Here is a 22419-nt window from a genome sequence, read left to right on the forward strand (position 1 = left end):
ACAAGTGTCGGGAGAGCTCTGTGCACGTGAGTGTGTGTGTGTGTGGGGGGGGGGGGGGGGGAGGATGAGGTATGTGTGTGTATGCATGCAAACACTGTGGGAGCAACGGAATATTGGTACGTGCGGGTATGCATATATTTATTTGTATATATGTGTTGTTTTTTGGGGGGGGATATGGGCGTATGTGTGTGTGCTTGTACAAGTAAGTGTGCATCTGTGTGTGTGTGTGTGTGCCGTGGAAGCTGAGATACGTAGCCTAGAAATGAGTTGTGGAGGAGGGGGGGGGGGTAGAGAGGGTGCAGGGTAATGTGTGTGTGTGTGTTGGGGCTCATGTACGTTTATGTGTATTTGATTGTGCTTTCATATCTGTGAAACTGCATGTCTGGTGCATATATGCGGTTATGCATATGTGTGAATGTGTGTCTGCATGTTTTACATTTATTTGTTTATTTATCGTCATTGTTGTCTTTTTTTTTATTTAAAGTTCATTTTATTTATGTATTTATTTGTGTTTGTATTTCTTTTTATCACAACATATTTCTCTGTGTGAAATTCGGGCTGCTCTCCCCAGGGAGAGCGCGTCGCTACATTACAGCGCCACCCTTTTTTCTTTTTTTCCTGCGTGTAGTTTTATTTGTTTTTCCTATCGAGTCTATTTATCTATTTTTTAAATTATTTTTATTTTTATTTTTATTTTTGTGCGCTTAGAGTTGACTTCATCAAGTTTTTGCCCCTTATAAATATTAGTAGTAGTAGTAGTTCTTTTTATGTATTTATCTATTATTTATTTATTTATTTACTTATTTCTTTTTATTTTATTTTTATTTTATTTTATTTTTTTATTTTTTTGTTGCTGTTGTGTGTGTGTGTTTTGTTTTTTCGTTGTTGTTTTTTCTTTTTCTTTTTCTTTTTTAACTGATTAATTAATTAATTAATTTCTTCTTCTTTTTTTCTCAAGGCCAGTGACTAAGCGCGTTGGGTTATGCTGCTGGTCAGGTGTCTGCTTGGCAGATGTGGTGTAGCGTATATGGATTTGTCCGAACGCAGTAACGCCTCCTTGAGCTACTGATACTGATACTGAATTATGGGCCTAACTAATCAGCACGAAGGAAACTGAAGTTCTCCATCAGCCAGCCCCAGGGAAACACCACGTTGAGCCCAACATCACAGTCAACGGTCAGAGACTCAGTGCGGTGAAGCGGTTCACATACCTTGGCAGCACACTGTCACGAAATGCGACCATCGACGATGAAGTGAATGTCAGGATTGCAAGAGCAAGTGCAACCTTTGGCAGACTCAGATGTCTGGAACAGAAGAGGCATTGGTCTCGAGAACAAGCTAAAGGTCTACAGAGCAGTAGTTCTCCCCACACTACTGTACGCCTGCGAAACTTGGACAGTGTACCAACGACACGCCACTGAAGAAGTTGAACCACTTCCACACAGCGTGCCTCAGGAAGCTACTGAACATCAAGTGGCAAGACAGGACCCCAGACACAGAGGTGCTCGCAAAAGCCACCCTTCCCAGCATCTTCACCATCCTGATGCAGTCCCACCTTCGCTGGGCTGGACATGGCTGACGTGGCGCGCATGCCAGACCATGGGCTGCCCAAAAGGCTCTTCAGTCTATGGCGAGCTGCAACAAGGGAAGATATCACTCGGAGGCCAGAAGAAGCGCTTCAGAGATACTCTGAAAGTCTCTCTGAAAGCGTTTGACATCAGCCCTGACTCCTGGGAGGAATATGCAATGGACCGTGACAAATGGCGCGCTGCTGTGCACAAAGGCCGGCGCCAAGTTGTGCGAGGCCAACAGGACTGCTGCAGCTATTCAGAAGAGGCAGGCCAGAAAGTCACGGGCAAACAAGCTCCCTGACAATGATATGCCTGTCTTTGTCTGCCCCAATTGTCAGAGAACATTTCGTGCGCAGATTGGACTATTCAGCCATCTGCGCATTCACAGATAATAAACTCATGAGCATCCCCCCCACCTCGGGCCACCACCACCACCCTCCCCCCATCCCCCGGCAGCTGGATGACAACGATGGTCATCATCGATCTCGATGGACACACACCACCATAGGCCTAACTAAATATTTGAATAAAGGAACCATAATTTCAGGAGACATTTGTAGTATTTCTCAAAAGCATATCAGAAATTTGATTTCCTTTCTTCACAATATCCTTGGAATCTGTATATATTACACTTCGGCAACTCTTCCTGAGCTTTGCTTATTTATCATCATTGTTGCCTTTTTTTTAAATTACTGATTTATTTATTATTATTATTATCGTTTAAAAAAATTATATTATTATTTTTAATTATTTATTTATTTAAAAATTTTATTTATCTTTTTTTTTTTTTGTATGCTTATAGTTGACTTCACCAAGTTTTTGTGCCTCATACATATTATTATTAGTAGTAGTAGTTCTTCTTTTATGTATTTATCTCTCTTTTTAAAAAAAATTCTTCTTCTTCTTTTTCTCAAGGCCTGACTAAGCGCGTTGGGTTACGCTGCTGGTCAGGCATCTGCTTGGCAGATGTGGTGTAGCGTATATGGATTTGTCCGAACGCAGTGACGCCTCCTTGAGCTACTGAAACTGAAACTTCATGAGTTATTCTGATTCTGATTATTCCCAATCGGGTCAAGCACAAATCGCGTTTTATGAAGATTGGTTTACTTCGAGATTTTCCGAGACTAGGCTTCACGGCAAACTTTTAAACTTTTCTGGAAATCTGTGTGTTGGCGGAAATTGGAAAATGAGCAACGATGTTGGAAAAACAACACTGGAAGAAGCTGTTCGATATTTTGCAAAATGTAAGCGTACAAATTTGAGTGGGGATTCAAGAAATCACTGCTCCAGCATCTTTCGTAAATATTGATTTTACATTTATCTTGCACACTTTGTGATCGTGAGTCAGGGTGTACAACTGTTCATGGATTATCCTCTGCCTCCGCATTCCAAGAATGTCACGATCTGCTGACTGACTTCTGTCTGTCTCACAGACAGCAGGCGATACATATTTTCAGCAAGGGCAACCACGACCCCAGTAACAACAACAGTAACTGTAGAATCATGTTGGGATTAACCGGAAGAGCAACAACTGCAGGGCTTTGTCTCTTTGATCTGTAGATTTCACACTTTTTGATCTGTAGATTTCATAATCATATACAGTCTTGTGGATTGTCTTTTCTGTTCCGTTCACTGATTAAATGATCACCCATCTATCTGCTACTGATGATTCTGGTTGGTGCATGAGGATTCATAGTTCCATAACCCAAAAAACATGACATGATTTACAGGGTCTTGAACATGCAAACTTGATCTTTAGCAAGCTAATGAAGGAAAATCAAGCACAAGCAGTAGTAACAGATCAGTATCACATATGTTGAACTGGGGGATATGAAAATCTCCACCTTATAGTTATACCCACAAGGTGTGCTTAAATGGGGATCATGATCCTCGGGTGAAAATACACCACTCGTGCCATTTGGCTGCCACACCCATCCCATCCCATCACCCACTGGACTGTAGACTGATAAATGGTATTGACAGTGTGATATATCACATTACGTGCACACTTTTATTTTCTATTTGTTTTTAGGCTGACTATCATAAGCAGGTAATGTCATCAACCATTGTTTACAAGTAGAGAAATAAAAAATCATCAGTCATATATAATTTGTATTGAATTATTTTCTTAAGACTGGGGGACAGCATTTCAGTCTGCTGGTTTGAGGCAGGAAGCTGTCTTTATGTTTTTCACACAGTTACAGAAGTTTTGCTTTGTGATCTGATAAGGTGTCTGGATGATCTGGTATGGTGTTTAGATAGATTTGATGTCAACTGACATAACTTGAGGAACAAAAGTGACAGGAACTAATGGTCAAATTAACTGATTTCATGATGAATTCTAGGAATGTCAGTATTCTTTCTCACTCCCTCATTACCACTCCCATGCATTGTGTATGCAGTACTATATGTAGATGTGAGTTCATGACTGTACACATGTGCAACTGCAAATTATATTAATGTGAGTATGCATGCACTGTAGTTTACTAATTCACATGGATGTGTTGATGGACATGGTAGCTGATTCAGTGATTGGTTTTGGCATTGGTTTCAGTGTAAAGGTTCTGGGTTTGAATTTCAGTTGCTGTTAGTTGTTATTCCAGATCAGCGTTAGTTGGTTTACGGAAACACAGACATACCCAGAATGCATGCTTCCTCCCGAAGGTGGACTACAGCGATGAAAATGGAGTAAACATATAAAAGCATACTCGTTCATGGTACATGTAGGTGAACATTGGACTAGGAGTTTCAGCCTATAAATCTCCAGTCTGCCTTAGATGCAGGAGAACCAGCCTGTGACATGCCAGGAGTTTGAAATAAAACTAAATGTGTTGTGTTCTATCACTGATCACTCTTTGGACAACATTATAAAACACAAATTAGTGTTTCATCCATCCCTTCACCCCACAATCTACTGTGGGAAGATGTTCACCATTAATTAAAGGATTTTTTTGGAAAAAAAATTGTAATGTGTAAGGGAAGAAATGAATGCATACTTCAATTTGCAAACTTTGAGTGTGACTGGTTACATGAGAGCAATTTATATGTTTTACTTCGAATATTGCACCAGTTGTGATGCTGCATTATGGAAAACTTTTTTATTTGTAAAACTTATTGCTTTTAGTGTTTATTACCTACTTTTGACAGCGGGTTCTATTAAGGTAGATTAATCTAGTTGAGCTTGTCTTAATGTCAGTGTGCGAGTGTGTCAGTAGAGATAGGTTGTTATTATATATATGGATGTAGTCGCATATTTTGGAGCCCATTATGAACTGGCTCTTCTCAGTAAATGTGGAACATATATACTAATATAGTAATATACACATAAATCATTAAATGATTTAACAAGGATACTGATTCAACAGCAGTGAAAAACGAGTCTTGTGAATGTGAGAGAGTGTTATGTTTAGACCTTTCACCTGAATCTGTTACTGTTAGGTTTACAGTTGTGTAATGATATTGATTCAGTTTGATACTGATAGTACCAAGATCACAACAAATTGCTGTATTTGTGATGCAACATTATGGAAAGAGGTCATCGGATATATAAATTGTAAACACATTTCATCTGGTGGACATTTGAAAGCAGTTGGATATATATATATCACTGCTTTTTTTTGCTTTTTTGTTTTTGTTTTTTTTTGCAGGCAAATCAAAGGTGGTGGTGAGGGGCAACATAAAGCTGCAATTGTCATTGGATATGGTCAAGAATGCAGCAGAGCAGACAGGTCTGGATCCAGAGTACATCACGATCCTGGTGGATGCTGCTGCTTCAGGGTGCTTCGGTTAGTCAGTGTACTGTTACTGTGACATGGTTCAGCATCACACAGTTGTGTGCATCTTGATAGTTGATGCTTCAAAATTCAAATCATTGAGAATATCTGATGTGGGGAGGGTGGTGGTGGTAATTTAGCTCCAGAATTGGGAGATTGTTTGAAGTACAACAGGACAAATGTCTGGACCCACCCAAACATAATTGGGCATTTTGTCCTCTTTACACCAAGATTTAATGGAACATTGAAACTGATTCATCAACACATTTTCCCTCACAATATCGGTATGTTACATTTAAAAATACTTGTTTACTTTGAGGAAACATCATTGGCTGTAAATTAAAATGAAGCCTTGAGAATGAAAACAGACTTGAAAATGAAGAATACTAAAATAAAGACATTCTCAATGATTTCTTGCTGTCTGTCCTACTCAGTAATCTCTCTCTCTCTCTCTCTCTCTCTCTCTCTGCCATTCTGTCAAAAAACTGTATATATCCATGGAGAAAAGCAGATGTTTTCTGCCTGGTTCTGTTCATTTTCATCATTGCTGTTGGACAAGCTTACTTTTCCTGTTTGAAGACTTTCGACAACTAGTGGTTTTCAAGACTGTTGACAACAGATTGAAAGGCTTTGTCCATGGTCTGCCAACACTGATGCTTATAGTCATTGTCACAGCAGTTTCACACTCAAAACAGTGGGACTTGCGAACATTCACTGCGTTTATCATCAGGTTATTGTTCCAGAAAATCTAGCAAAAGATTTTGATCCTTAGAAACCATTTATATTTTTTGGGGGGAAGATGGAGAAATGGTTTGACGCATAACCAAATCTTTAGGCAGAAATGAAGAAACAGATGCTGTCCTGACCAGTGCAAACACTAAAATCCTGGTTAATCAAATGTTAAGACATTGGCTGAAACTGACATAAGGTTGCATATGCGGTAACGATGCTGGCCTTGTTCCATTTGAACTCGTAATTTGGGGAGGATTGACTTGCCACTGAAGTGTGTCACCCAAGATGTCCAAGCAAACAAACAAACATACCAATTAACTTTGCTGATAGAAAGATATTAGGACATTTGTCCTCTTCAGGAATAAATTGATTTGAAATTCTGAACCCTTCATTGGTCCTTGATGTGCGACACAGATGTACACCCCTGTGTTGCATATTACATATTATTTCATGCAACTGCTACATTCCTACTCAACTGTGATTACCATATATCTTTTATATGTCTTATTTCTTACTGCTATTACATTTACCATCTCAACTGCTGCTGATGCTGCTATTATTGTGCTGCTGGTGGAATTGTATTATAAAACTGAAAGCTACATAGTACATATGGGATGAAAATCCTTTCATGTAAAAATGCCAGAACCATCCAGGGCTATGTCATTTTCTCCCCTTTCCCTCAAGTAAAACAGACAGCATGGCAGCTCTTGAATTATAATAGGCCTGCACTGAATAGTAAGTAGTGATAAAAAGATTGCACTTTCAGTTCCACACTTGTTTTTGGCTACATTTATTGTTTATAGTGCATTTTACATTAATGTGAAAATGAAGTTAAAAAAGAATTTAAGAGTTCAATCAAATGATTTTTGATTTATGTATGTTCACATAATTGCAAATAAGTCTTTGTATTAATAAATTGCTATTAATCCTGTTTGGATGTTGGTGTGCCCATTTGTGTGTATGTAGTAGAATTTAACATTGGTGTTTACTTGGGAACTGCAGGTAATAGATAAACCAAAATGGGTAGGATGACAGATGTTAATAAAAAAAATCTTTCAGGCAGTCATGCTTATGAAGATGCATGCAGTGTTAGCACACACACACATGCACTCATGCATGCATTCTTAGTAGTAATAGTACACATGCACTCATGCGTGCATTCTTAATCTTAGTTTAAAACAATGAAAAGACAACCAACTACAGTATATATGTATGTTGTTTGGTATACTGATTTACACACTTTTCAGAACAAGCATTTGTATATCTCATTTTCAGATTCAGTAACACACAAATATGTATTTCATAAGTTTGAAGACTTATTATCATATTTTATGCACACAATTTTGATATCATTCATATCATCTATTCTATGAGCTCGTATTCACATATTGGTGTGAAACTTCTACATTAACCAGAAAACATATTTTTTTAGCATTACTTTGTTAAAGAAAGAGGCAGAGAGAGAAACATTAAAATTGTGTTGAGATTTTTTTTTTTATTCTTCTTTATTTTCAGCCCAGACAGTGAGTCGTCAGCTGATTCGAAGCTTGATACCCAAGTCCAAAGTACCACAGGCAGCCATCATTAAAGCAGTGTCATGGATGTCTACCAACAAGCCAGCTGTAGCTATCCAGGTGTTTTATTTGGTCTCCCCCTTGTCCCACTTTTCTTTGTCAGGCTCTTTTCTTGTAAGTAAGCTTTTTTTAAGTGTTTTTCTAAATGTAAATTGTATTGTATTTCTCTTTTTTGTCATAACAGATTTCTCTGTGTGAAATTTGGGCTGCTCTCCCCAGGGAGAGTGTGTCACTACACTGACGGCACCACCCATTTTTTTTAGTTTTTCCTGTGTGCAGTTTTATTTGTTTTTCTTATAGAAGTGGATTTTTCTACAGAATTTTGCCAGGAACAACCCTTTTGTTGCCGTGGGTTCTTTTACGTGCGCTAAGTGCATGCTACACACATGACTTCGGTTTATTGTCTTCATCCGAATGACTAGCATCCAGATCACCACTCAAGGTCTAGTGGAGGGGGAGAAAATATTGGCGACTGTACCGTGATTCGAACCAGTACGCCCAGATTCTCTTGCTTCCTATGCAGACGCATTACCTCTAGGCCATCACTCCACTGATTGTTTTAGTTGACTAAAATGAAAATGCAATGTAGCTTTTATGTATTACACTTAGCATTTATGATAGACCAGACCCTAGCATGTGCCTGCACATTTAAAACAGTGAATTGTAGATGACAGTTGACAGGACTTGTGGAGGAAATGTTTAAAACCCAGCATGCACCTTTTGGTGTCATAAAATCTCATCTTTGATTGTTAGCAAACCAGTTCAAAACTGAGGGTTTTTTTTTGCATATTTTCACACTTGCTGGCCATCAGTACTGCTGATCAGTCATGACTTAAGATATTCAAGTTGTCTTTCCATCTGAACTGTGATAAAATGATCAACTTTGTAAAGGAAAAAAAACTTGTGGTTTCTGTGAGTCTGACTGTTTACTCAGCTCTTTTCACATTTAGGTCTCTCTTCTTTTTTTTTCTTCTTTTTTTTTTCTTTCTTTTTTTTTTTTTATAAAGTTATTATTTCAAATCACATGTGAGCCTTGAAGGCTTTTGTCTGTGTTTTTCTTTTCTTGTTGTATCTTTTATTGTTGTCAACAGTATGGAGTTTGATGTATTTTTGCTTTTAGTTACAGTCCAATATGAAATAATAGCTTGGTGAACATGATGCATGTTTGTTGGGTTGTCAACTTGTTTGACTGTTTTTTGTTAAATGATTTTAGACTTTGTTCACTCATAGGACAGCATAAAGCAACATTTGTTTATGCAGACAGGGCTTGACTGTGTCAGTTGTCAGCCATGAAATATCATAATGTAGCTGTTTTTAGTATTGGATGCTGAAAGAGAGCATTTATGTTCTTCGTTTGTTTTATTTACAAGCTTAGTTCATTTACTCTATTTATTGAATGTTTGATGCTTGCAGACCATGTTGATTCGCTGGATTCTAGTGGTGTATGACTACATTGATGGCTTTGACAAAATTCACTGCCTGTACGGGATCCTGTTCCTCTTTTTGGACAGTCAAGTTATGGTCAGTATCAAGTGTACTTTTGAAGACTTTCCAATTTTCTTATGTCTTTTTGTGATGCTTGTATTGTTGTCATAAATAGTAGTTTTTAATTGGCATCATCAACACACAGTGTTACTTTTTGTGGAAAATACCACAACCAGTGTGTAAATATTACCAGTTCTGTTTGTCCTTTATACAATTGTCTCCTGATAAGTCAACCCTGGGTTGACCCCCCCCAAAAAAAAGGTTGACTTATCCAGGGCATGGACAAGTTGACCTTTTCTGAAATGAATTGACTCATTCAAGGTGGTGGTTTTTTATTTGTTGGTGTCTTTATGAATTGGTGTTTGGAAGGGCCAGATTTAACAGTTTCATGCATTCCCATTCACTGGTTTTGATGTGGGGATTTTTCACAAATTTGCAGTTACAGTCAAGAAATTACCTTTGTTTCTGGAATCAATGACCTGGCTTTTATGATAAGAACAATTTGGGTACGTTATGATTGTGGAAAGTGTTTTGTCTGTTTTGTGGTGAATGTATGAATCTTGTTTGTTAAGTTCTTAGTGACAAAATAAACCTGATTTTTTAACAGCTGGCTGGCATTTTTAACAATTGGTTTAAGTTTTGTTAGTTTAGTTTGCTGGACAGTTGTGAAGTGCTTTTACGACACGCAAGCTTTGGATGTTGGTGATGTGTGCAGATGCCCCATGTGTGTCACCTGCTCTTTCTGTTGACAAGGAAAGAGGATGTGAAGATGTTTCGTGTGCGCAAACTTCTGTCACTGATTCAAGGGAGAGCAGTAAGTAAAAAGTGCTATGTGTGCATCTGATTATGTTCGTAGAGTTTTACACAAAGTATGTGTAAATGAACTGTCACTGACAGGCAAGTGTACATGTATGTGTGCGTCTGATTGATAATTTCCGTGGAGTTTTGCACAAGTATGTGTAAATGAACTGTTACTGACAGGCATGTGTGGTTGTATGTGTGCGTCTCATTGATTTTGTCCATAGAGTTTTACACAAGTATGCGTAAATGAACTGTCACTGACTGTATACTTGTAATGTTGTATATAGACATGCAGGAGCACTGGTATTAATGATGTGCAAACATCAGCTTGTATCTGAAGAAGGCAGTTCTGGCCTTAAAGGTGGTTTTCTTCTTCTTCTTTGTTTGTGGGTTGCAAATCCCACATTCACTCATATGTACACGAGTGGGCTTTTACATGTATGACCGTTTTTACCCCACCATGTAGGCAGCCATACTCAGGGGGAGTACATGCTGGGTATGTTCTTGTTTCCATAACCCACCGAACACTGGCATGGATTACAGAATCTTTAGTGTGTGTATTTGATCTTCTGTTTGCGTACACACACGAAGGGGGTTCAGGCACACGCAGACCTGCACATATGTTGACCTGGGAGATCGGACAAATCTCCCTTTACCCACCAGGCGCTGTTACTGAGATTCAAACTCTGGACACTCAGATTGAAAGTCCAACGCTTTTACCACTTGGTTATTGCACCCATCTGAAGATGGTTTTGGTTTCCTCTCCCAGCTCCTACTGATAACGAAGCATAACATTCGTGTTCTGAAATTCAGTTCTATGATCATTGAGTTTATTGACAATTACCACATTTTATATTTCATTTGTCTGTTTGAATCAAAACCACAATGACTGTTGTGCTTTCATTTCATTGTCATTCTTTCACTTAATGTTTTTGAGGATCAAGTACGATCAGTCAGTAGGAAAGATACTTCATGAAACTGCAGATTTGTGTTTTCTTAGAAGGGAGAAAACAGCATTTGGCATGATTGTAGTGCTGTGTGTTAGAAATATTCCATTTTGTCAGTCTTTGTCAGCTGTGAGGACTGCTAGGCAGTTTATCTCATGTAAGAGACAACAACTTTTGTCTTGTGAGTGGGTGAAATTTATTGTTTTAAAGGAATTCCTTAATTTTGGATTTGGTTTAACTCTTTCCATACGAACGGCGAAAGAGACGACGTTAACAGCGTTTCACCCCAATTACTATCATCAAAATATTGCAAGCGGAAGGCTCTTACACTGAAGAGGTGAATGTTGACAAAGAATACCACAATTCTGACGACGGATGCTAAAGGTTGGGTCATTCAGACACCCACTGGACATCCGAGGGGTCTCTGTAGAGGAGAAGAGAGGACTGGCCGTACTGAGTGAGTTAAGGAGGGAGACCCTGCTACAGTGCTACTCAAGATTTTTGTTTCTTAATGGACTGGTACAGAACAATTGTTGAATTTGTCTTCCTATTTCGAGAGCTGCAACTCTCATGTTGACTTAAACAAACTGTAGGTGGGGTTTTATATTTGACTCTGGCTTTTAGGCAGCTATACTTTGTTTTCAGTGGGTGTTAGATGGGAATGTTTACAATTTAGTAATCTGCTGAATGCTGCCATCAATTATTCAGGGGATTTTTAACCTGTGTGTTTGATTGTCTGCATGTGTTCGCACAAGAAGAGGATTGAGGCACTAAAAGCTCTGCACATGTGTTGACCTGGGAGATTGGAAAAGCAATCTCCACCATTTTGTAAAATCAAGAATGTGTGACAGGACATTCCATCCACTGCAGCTGAGGACTCATGACCCTCAGATTAAAAAAAGTCCAATGCTCTAACCACTGTGCCATGGAGCCCATTTCTATTTCTCTTTTTTTAAGGTTTTTTTTGTGGAGGGGTGGGGGTTGCTGCCCCATCATCTGCACTGTTTCAATGGCATTACTCCCACGCCGCTCATTCCAAGTCCCCGACACACAGCCACACAGGTTCATCTGTCCCAGTCCCAGTGCCAACAGTCCATGGGGAACTATCAGTGTTAGGTCGCCAGGAGGTCACACACCAAAGGAGACCCCGCACTGCTGCTGAGTCACTTCTGTGGTGTTAAGGTAGTGCCTGTTTTGATTAAACGTCCTTAAAACACCACCTACTAAGCCCTCTTCTGATGACAATAATGGCTTTGTCATGGAGCCAGACTGAGTGAGCGTCTCCCCCGGAGTGGAGACCGCCACCACATCCCTCCAACGGCAGTCCTTTTTCTCCGTACCTCTAGTGGTCAGCCCAATATTTTGTTTTGTGAAGAAAATAATAGTATATTGAAAGTACCATTCCAGAATAACGTTAACATTAAAACAGAAAAACAACAGCAAAGAAACAAATGGGGGTACCTTTTTTTCACGGGAAGACTGACCTTATGAAGGACTGGAAGTTGTATTTCAAACAGTAACCAGCTACAGCAGAGCTGGAGTTAAGAGAAACAGCACTCAACTGAAAAGATGGCTGGCTGTATTGAAGCTGTCATGAGCAAATGTGTGAGACTGATAGTAATAGCAAACCCATGTTATGAAAAACAACAAAATTGCCACTTCAGGAAGAAAACTATGAACGGTGTTTACAAGGTCAGAAAAGGGAAAACTTAGTGCACTTTCTGCAAGTGCAAATTCTCCATCTGTCATTATGGCCATGATGGTTGTTATTACATTAGATCAGAAGAAAATAAAATAGTGTATTCCTGAAAATTCTTGAAAATTTCAGTTTGTTCTTGGTTTTTATATCATCTGTTCCTGATAAGTATGATTTTCGGGAAGGCATGAATGAATCAGTCTCTCTCTCTCCTTTTTTGTTTTTGTTGTTGTTGTCTGTTTGTTTGTTTGTTTGTTTGTTTGTTTTGTTTTGTTTTGTGTGTGGTGTTTTCTAAAACTGATAATGCAAAGAATCAGAAAGGCTGTAATTTTCTTTTAATTTGTGATACATTTTCAGGGCTCCCAGTCCTGCCTGATTGGGCTGCTAACAATCTACAAGCTCTACTACCCAAACCTGGTTTCCTATGCTCTGCCTGCTTCAAACAAGGTCAGTTCTTGGCATGAAACTTGTTACCTGATTTTGCTTTTAACCCATTGCCTGCCTTGGAATGTGAGACTTGCATCCTTTTTGTTGCACTATTTCCATCAGCACTTTACGGTTGATAGTCAAAGGGAAACATCCCACTTGGTTTCTCTCTGTCTTGCAGAATGTTTGAAGAGTGTTTACGTCCCTCAGATTTCTACGGTCTGCACTGAATGACTCATAGGCAGTAGGAAATTCCAAAGTCACTTGCATACACAGTTGGTCAATATTTCTTTATACCTCAACCCTATGGGCAAGTTTTTGTTTGTCTGGTTTTTTGTTTCGAACTTTTTATCTTAGAATCATACCTTAGCTTGTAAGATTCAGACTGATATTACTGTGGCTCTTTTTGTTTTATGTATTTGGGTTTTTTCCAGTTATTTGACTGTTTCTGTCACTTTTGTAATATAGATATTGATACGCATGCCTGGAGGGAAAAAAGGTTTCTCGAAAGCATGATCTTTTGCTGTGTGGTCTTAAATTTTCATAATCAAATGACTGAGTGACTTTTGTCCGTCATGGTGGCGTGTGTCCATCGAGATTGATGATGACCATCGTTGTCATCCAGCTTAAGGATGACTAATGACTTGCACGATGAGTTTGTTTAAAGTGAAGAGGAGTTGTGCAACGTCGACCTCACTCTCTCGTCCGGGTTCACCATTTCCAGTGGCAAGACTTTGTCGAGACGACTGGAGGATGAACACGGATGCAGTGGATGACCAAGATATCCTTTCGGTGTCTCATCTTGCTCTCTGCACTCCACAGTGTGTTGCTGTAACAGCCTTCCTCTCCGTTGAACCGATAGGTTTCTTCTGCAGATTCTGCCGGATCCAGACTTCACATGCATGGGTAGACATACCCTGGGGGCCAACTGCGTGTGGCATGCACACAGCACGGTGGAGCTAGATGGCCATCGGTGGCTCTCCTGAGCTGACGCCCTTTTGTGGATCTCGTTTTTAATTCCATAAGGGTGTCTAGCCACCCGCCTCACCAGTCCCGGAAGGGAGCGGTGGGAGTGCCGGTTTAGTCACCGGCAACCCGACCCTGAACAGGTTGTACTGGATTACAGGTTACCAGTAGCAGATCTAATGACCTGACCTGACACAAAGTGTCTATCATAGATAGATATTGCATGCATGAGGAAAAAATAAAGTGTCTATTTTTTGACAACTAACTAATCCTCCTGTACATTCCAGACATTCTTTGGTTCCTATGACCGCAAATGGAAGAGTCAGGTGCGGGAGATAGTGGAAAAGTCGGCATCAGCAGATCAGGGATCCATGCTGACACAGTCCTTTGGCACAGACTCTGCACAGCTCACTGCCTCCAGATCCAGACAGCTCTCAGGTCGACGCCCGGTAAGTCAGCAATAGATCTGCTGTGAAGAAAGTATGTCTGTAAGTCAGCTGTAGATCTGGTGTGAAGAAAGCTTGTCTGTAAGTCAGCAGTAGATCTGGTGTGAAGAAAGCTTGTCTGTAAGTTGGCAGTCGATCTGGTGTGAAGAAAGCTTGTCCATAAGTCAGTAGCAGATCTGGTGTATAGAAAGCTTGTCTGTAAGTCAGCAGTAGTTTTAGTGTGAAGAAAGCTTGTCTGTTAATCAGCAGTAGATTTGATGAGAAAACAGCTTGTCTGTAAGATGGCATTAGATCTGGTGTGAAGAAAGCTTGTCTGTAAGTCAGTAGTGGATATGATGAGAAGACAGCTTGTCTGTAAATCAGCAGTAGATCTGATAGGAAGAAAGCTTTTCTGTAAGTTGGCAATAGATCTGGTGTGAAGAAAGCTTGCCTGTAAGTTGGCAGTAGGACTGATGAGAAGACAGAAGGATGTCTGTAAGTTGGCAGTAGATCTGGTGTGAAGAAAGCTTGCCTGTAAGTCAGCAGTAGATCTGGTGTATAGAAAGCTTGTCTGTAAGTCAGCAGTAGTTTTGGTGTGAAGAAAGCTTGTCTGTAAATCAGCAGTAGATCTGGTAGGAAGAAAGCTTTTCTGTAAGTTGGCAGTAGATTTGGTGTGAAGAAAGCTTGTCTGTAAGCCAGAGGTAGATCTGGTGTGAAGAAAGCTTGTCTGTAAGTCGGCAGTAGATCTGGTGTATAGAAAGCTTGTTTGTAAGTCAGCAGTAGATCTGGTGAGAAGACAGATTTTCTGTAAGTCAGCAGTAGACCTGGTGTGAAGGAAGCTTGTCTGTAAGTCGGCAGTTGATCTGGTGTGGAGAAAGCTTGTCTGTGAGTTGGCAGTAGATCTGGTGTAGTAGATCTGGTGTGGGGAAAGCTTGTCTGTAAGTCGGCAGTAGATCTGGTGTAGAGAAAGCTTGTCTGTAAGTCGGCAGTAGATCTGGTGTAGAGAAAGCTTGTCTGTAAGTCGGCAGTAGATCTGGTGTGGAGAAAGCTTGTCTGTAAGTCGGCAGTAGATCTGGTGTAGAGAAAGCTTGTCTGTAAGTCAGCAGAAAATTTGGTGTGAACAAACTTATATCTGTAAGTTGTAATTAGATGTGGTGTGAAGAAAGCTTATATCTGTGCAAGTCGGCAGTAATTCTGGTTAAGAAAGAAGATATAGTTTTGTAAAACAGCAGTAATTCTGGGGTGAAGGAAGATGTTTATATATCTGCAAGTCAGCAGTAATTCTTGCATGAAGAAAGAAGTTTATATCTTTGTACCTGCAGTAATTCAGGTGTGAGGAAAGAAGCTGCTCTCTGTAAGAAGTTTGTAGATAGTATGTTGGCAGTAATTCTGGTGTGAAGGAAGACATTTATATCTGTAGATCTGCAGTAATTCTAGTGTGAATAAAGAAGCTGATCTCTGTAGATCTTCAGTAAATATGGTGTGAAGAAAGAAGCTTGTGTCTGTAAGTCAGGGGTAAATCTGCAGTGAAGAAAGCATTTTTTCCATGTTTGCAGTAATTCTGGTGTGAAGAAAGAAATTTGTAGATCTATATGTCAGCCATAATTCTGGTGTGAAGAAACAAGCTGATCTCTTCAGATCTGCAGCAAGTCTGTTATGAGGAAAGGAGCAGATCTCTTAAAATTGTACATGTTATATGAAGCAGTGTTTTAACAGGAAATCGCAATATGCCTTATTATGATGGGGAGAAAATGAGAAGAATATGTGTATAACTTATAATCTCTTTGACTGTACATTTGTAATCAATGCACATTTAGATGAATCTAATATAAATCTAATCAGGAGTCATTTTGGTTGACTGGTTTTTCTTTTAAGTTAACACATCTGATGTGTATACAGAATTATTTGTATATGTTGCTCTTTGCTCATTCCATGAGAACAAAATTGTTTGTTGATTGTGAACATTTTCAGAAAGTTAAATTTTCTGAAAGTTTGTCTGAAATGATTATACAGCTGATGTAAATTGAAAACAATAACAAAAAACTTTCTGTGAGTTTATATATCAGTCAGTTCCACAGTTTAGATAAATTGTGATGGATGCTAGCTGATTCTTCAGTATTTTGTTTATTTGTTTGGTGTTTTATTTATTTCTTTTTTTTTTCTTCTTTTTTTTTCTTTTTCTTTTTTTTTTGTCAGCCAAGGAAAAAACGGAGACTGGAAGTGCCTGTCAGCCATTCAGCGTCTGCAGACACAGAGCGGCAGGAGAAGCTGGAGGTGTATTCCTTGTCCACGGATGCCCATCGAGTTCCTTTCATGAGAATTGACAGCTTTGTCAACCTGCTGCAGCACGTGGACAAAATAGAGGTAATGCACACACACACATGCATACACGCACCACATACGCACACACATGCACACATACACTATGCACACACGCACACACATACGCACTCACTCACTCACATACTCACACACACACACTTACTCACTCACTCACACACACAATCACTCTCACACATACACACACACACACACACTCACACTCACACTCACACACACACAAACACACACACACCATGCATGCAAACTTGTGCATACACACACACATACACACTCACACTCACACACACAACCACACACCACGTGCCACCACCCACTGTTGGTTGCTACCATTTTTCTTCAAGAAAAGAACTGTGGTTTGTTTCAGTATATTTGTATATTTGTATATAGCTATTTCCATTTGGTGCCATTTAATTTATCTTTTTATTTTCTATTTGTTTTATTTGTTTGTTGTTTTCTTCTTATGTTGGACATGTGCTGCTGCTAAAAAGAAAATCTCTGTACCAAAGTATAGACAATAAAGTTTGTGTATTGTGTATATTGTATTTGCTTTTGTCATTTTCATTCATTTATTGTAATGTTTTGCTGTGCTTTGAAAGTATGTTGACTCATTCACCCATGTTATATGGACCTCAAAGCATCAAGCGTCACACACACACACACACACACACACACACACACAAAACCACAACCACACACACAAAACCACAACCACCACCACCACCCACTATAACTGCTTATCTATACGTATACCCACATGCATCAGTATGAACATTATTTCCATATAAAAAGTCTGAATACAGCAGCATGTCAAAGAAAGAATCACACTTGGAGAATACTACTTCTGTCACTTTTCAGTGGACATGGGAAAGGTTTGTTTTGGGGCCTGACTTGATAGCTCACAAAGTCAGCACATTATTGAAAGTCTTCCCACTGCACATGCTCGTGTTGCAGATGTTTTGTGTGGCTGTGGACGTGTGTTGTTGTTTTTTTTTTACCTAGGACTCAGGGTAACATACAAAAAAGTAGATGTGTGTTTTCCAAAGAGAACTATTTCTAGAGCTGGAAGAGACTTGGGGGGGAAAAAATATGTTTTTGCCTATAAGGGCCTGTAAAAGTCTTGGAATTTAAATAAACCCCTTGACCAGTACTTTTCAACAAATTGGTTAATGTATTTGAAAACAACAACAGACAATTGACAAAAATGAAAAAAAGTGATGAAAACCAGTTATCGATGTTAGGATATCCACCAGTCTCCTTCATCAGTGGTGTTGCATGGAAATTTTTTATTCAGTTTTGTGTCTAGCATAGAAAAATTCTGTCTGGTCTGAAAATGGTATGGAATTTTCATTGGTCACCTGTTGCGTGGGGAAGCCTGGTCTTACCAGATCAGTGAGAGATTGGTCGATGTATTGGGCAGTTTCCCAGCCAGATCGCAGCCTGTCTGAAGGACCCGATCCTTCAACACCTGATGGCCTACGCTGGGGACAGAGTGGCCACCGCCCGCTTCACCTTCTGGCTTCAGCATGCACTGACTGAAGGTGGGCATGTGGGTTGTTTTGTGATGCCATGTGGCCTTGTTTGGTGTTTGTGAGGTTTTATCGTTGAGGTCTTGTGATGTTTGTTATGTATGTATGTTGAGTGTTGTGTGTGATGGCTTTGTGGTTGCACGTACATTAATTACTGTTTGTGTTTTGTTTGGATGTCTGACACACAGTTATGCTTTGTTTGATGTCTGACTCAGGGTTGTGTTTGTAAGTTGTCATTTTATTGTTTAAATGCATGTTTCACTTGTTGATTTTTTTTACAGTGTATAGCATAATTTTGGAAGTTTTACATGGAAAGATGCTTTTTGAATTAAATTTGTAGTAGTAGTAGTAGCAGTATTGTTCATGTGGCAGTGCTGTTCCGCTCAGAGTTGTTTTGTGTGTGTGTGTGTGTGTGTGTTAGTGTATCTACCGAGCGGAGGATGTGTGGGGAAGATGAACAAATGTAGATTTCCTGGTGTGTCTTCTTCAGAAATAGACTTTCCGACAATTTGTTTATGATTTGGGACAATATGCTTTACTTTTTTGGGAAGAGTTCAGGAAAAAAAAAAATGGAGTTCATTACTTCAGGAATCAACACATACACAATTTTGGTAGAGAAGGTTTGTTGTGGGGGGGGGGGGGGGGGGGGGGATTTTTGGAATTTTCATTTATAATGTTTCATTTTATGGAAGAGAAAATATATGGAATGATTCTTTCTCTCTCTCTCTCTCTCTCTCTCTCTCTCTCTCTCTCTCTCTCTCTTTTTTTTTTTTTTTTTTTTTTTAACCAGGTGAGAAGCATGACACACACAACACTCACTCTTGCTCCACTGCATATTTGAAATTGTCTGAAAATAGATGGAAAATATATATGTTGATTTGTTGTCGTGTTTTTTTTTGCGGGGGGCGGGGCTGTGGATTTTTTAAGAAGTACAGGGAAGATAATTGTTTGGGTTTGGTTTTGTTCAGATCAGTTTGATATGAAATGATAATGTGTGTTCCCGACACAGCATCCAAGCAAGGCAGAATGCCAATCAGCTGGATTTCTCACAAAAAAAGCAAGAAAATGTTAAGAGGATGATGTGCTCTGAAGAAAATAGGGTTTGTGTTGGGAGTGGGTGAATTTGCAGGTCTTGTTGCAATTCCATATTGTGATTATTTACTTTTGCAGAATTTTTAAACCATACCCCACAAAGCATGGAAGAAAACAACAACCTTCTTCAGTTGTTAGTGAACTTGACTGATTTTTTACAGGTATGTGTGTACTTTTGGAGTATTTTTCAGATACTTAATGTGTTGTATAACCATTATTTTTTTCAACTTATGTTTTACACCTGGGGAGTGCTGAATTGTAGAGCAGTTCTTTTCTCACAGAATCTCATATTGCAGCTGGAAGTTGTTGATATTGAATTGCAGGGGGGAAAAAAGTAATAGGCTCTAAATCCTACAGAACAATCTGTCATTAATTAAAGAACAAGAATGTTGGAATTTTTACTTCTTTACATTTCTCCTACAATCTACCATTGACTGTTTTGTTGTTGTTGTTATGTTAATGATGAAAAGAGTTTCTACACAAAAGTCTTAACTTCAAATGAGGATAGATCCTAAATAGTTGACAGAATACAAAGAGATCCAAATAAAGTACAGGCATTCCTTCAAGCTGTCTTCTTGAGGAAACACATAAGCCGTTTAGAGAAGACTGCTTTTAAACATGGTTTTCTTGACTGCAAGAGTTTGTGCTGAACTTCCAATGCTTTTTTTGTGTGTGTTATTTTTCCGACTTGTGGGGAATTGTTTTACAATATAATGAATATTGAAATCCATGTTCTCCTACTGTGGGGGGTCATAGAAAAACAGTGGTGCACTTCTGTATTTAATTTGATATGGATACTTATATAGTACCTATCCTTGGTCAGAGACCAAGCTCTAAGTGCTTAACAGTAGAAATGTGAATATCTCTTCCAGTTTTTGATTATATGAAGAAACTTATACTGGTGAGATATAGGCAAGTTTATTGGACTTTGTTTTTGTGGAATGGACGGGTGGCTTGGAATCACTTACCATCTTTTTGTTAATAGGAATTCTGCACAAATAAAATTGGATTGGGTAGGTGGATTGGAATCGCTTGATTATGCTTATTTCTAAACAAGAATTACTTCTGCACAAATGAATTATGTGCATATGCATGAACACGAGTTCAGACAATCACATGTGTGCACACATATATGTTTTGCTGAATGGACTGTGTGTGGTGAGCAGGAGGGAATACCAGTGGTGGAGAACTTTCTGGCTGCCTTCCTCCACACCTGGAATGGAGCTGACTACAGGCCTCATATTTTCAGGCTTCTCACCCGCTGTCACATCTACCCCTTCAATGGTGAGTGCCTCCACATCTGTGTATGCGTGTGTGTGTGTGTGTGTGTGTGTCTGAAGATGTGCATTTGCGTGTGTGTTAGTATGAAAAAGATGATCAGTACAATGCAGAACAGTTGTAGTATTGCTAGTTTAAGTTTTCAAAGCTTTGAGTATATGCAAGACTGACATATTTTGTTTAGTTGCAGATTTGTTTCTTCTTTAAAAATTTTTTTTTTCTTTTTTTTTTATACTTTATTTTGAAATATATTACATTTTGGATAAGATTTGGACTTGTTTTGAAATGATATTACTTTGTACATAAAATGTTGATTTGTTTTTGAAATCATGTTACTGTGTTGATAAGACTTGCATTTGTTTTGAAATGATATTTCTTTGTGGATGATTTTTTTATTATTCGTTTTGAAGTTGTGTTAAGGTTTCAGTTCGCTTTGAAATATTTAACTTTGTGGGGAAAATATAGAATTGTTTTGAAATAATTTTTCTTTGTGGATAAGATTTGGAGGGGATGCTGCTGTGGATTCATTACCAGTGTTACCTTTTGCTCCCTCAAAGAAGTGTGTGTGTGTGGCGGGGGAGGGGTTCAGGGGGTTGGGGGGGGTCATAAAAAAAATGGTGGTGCACTTTTGTGTTTGATTTGATATCGATACTTATATAGCACCTATCCTCTGTCGGAGACCAGGCTCTAAGCACTTTACAAACTGGGGGTTGTTTGTACAATAGGCTGCCAATCTAGGTAGAGCCGACTGATGGCTCCCATTGGGCACACATCAGTTGTTTCCTGTGTCAACAATCAGATTTCAGACACATAACATACACACTCAGACAGACATGTAACATTTTATGTGTATGATCATTTTGTTTATTTACTCCATTTTCAGGGATGTGCATGCTGGGAATGTTCTTGTTTCCATAACCCACCAAATGCTGACATGGATTACAGGGTCTTTAACGTGTGTATTTGATCTTCTGCGAACATATACACGCTCAGGGGGTTGAGGCACTAGCAGGTCTGCATATGTTGACCTGAGAGATCGGAAAAATCTCCACATTTTGCCCACTCAAGGCCTGACTAAGCATGTTGGGTTACGCTGCTGGTCAGGCATCTGCTTGGCAGATGTGGTGTAGCGTATATGGTTTTGTCCGAACGCAGTGACGCCTCCTTGAGCTACTGAAACTGCCCACCAGGCACTGTTACCGAGATTCAAACCCAGGACTCTCAGATTGAAAATCCAATGCTTTAACCACTCGGCTATTGCACCTGTTGAAATGTTTAACTCTGTCAAAATACTGGCAAGCTATGACACCCAAACGCATGCATAGGTCAAAACATATGAGCAGCAAAATATAGTATGATGTCCATTAACCATTGACAGTGCATGGAGATAATTTGTCTACTATTTTCATGATATTTCTGTAGCAATAAAAGATTATTAACTGTAGTGATTTTTAACCATTGAGAATATTTAAGCACATGAATCTGAATCAGTTAATATGACTTGACTTATTCCTCTTGATTCCTTGGGGAACATAGGGCCGCAACAACACTCCTCCAACGCACCCGGCTCTGGCTGGTTCTCTTCAGTTCGGCCCACGTCATTCCGGCCGCCCTTGTCTCTGCCTCAATGCTTCTCCGCCAGGTCTGCTTCGGACGGCCAACTTTCCTTTTCCCCTGTGGGTTCGAATCAAGAGCCTGTCTTGTGATGTTTGTTTCAGGCTTGCGTAGTGTATGGCCTATCCATCCCCATTTCCGTTTCTTGATTTCCGTCTCCAGTGGGGCCT

The 22419-nt window shown here is 39.3% G+C and overlaps 1 protein-coding gene across 1 annotated transcript in view; it reads left to right on the forward strand.

Annotated features, from left to right (window-relative positions):
- The first annotated feature begins 2711 nt into the window (after window positions 1-2711).
- LOC143288908 (centromere protein I-like) overlaps window positions 2712-22419 on the forward strand; it is a 40159-nt gene continuing 20451 nt past the window's right edge. Inside the window, exons 1-11 of the mRNA XM_076597576.1 lie at window positions 2712-2815; window positions 5219-5356; window positions 7592-7710; window positions 9064-9171; window positions 9851-9949; window positions 12937-13026; window positions 14259-14420; window positions 16593-16760; window positions 18157-18277; window positions 19436-19518; window positions 20524-20641. Coding sequence (XP_076453691.1) covers window positions 2758-2815; window positions 5219-5356; window positions 7592-7710; window positions 9064-9171; window positions 9851-9949; window positions 12937-13026; window positions 14259-14420; window positions 16593-16760; window positions 18157-18277; window positions 19436-19518; window positions 20524-20641 — 1264 coding nt within the window. The 5' untranslated portion in view covers window positions 2712-2757. The remainder of the gene's footprint in view (window positions 2816-5218; window positions 5357-7591; window positions 7711-9063; window positions 9172-9850; window positions 9950-12936; window positions 13027-14258; window positions 14421-16592; window positions 16761-18156; window positions 18278-19435; window positions 19519-20523; window positions 20642-22419) is intronic.

The sequence above is a fragment of the Babylonia areolata genome, chromosome 13 (assembly GCF_041734735.1).
Source record: "Babylonia areolata isolate BAREFJ2019XMU chromosome 13, ASM4173473v1, whole genome shotgun sequence".
NCBI classification, from domain to species: Eukaryota; Metazoa; Mollusca; class Gastropoda; order Neogastropoda; family Buccinidae; genus Babylonia; species Babylonia areolata.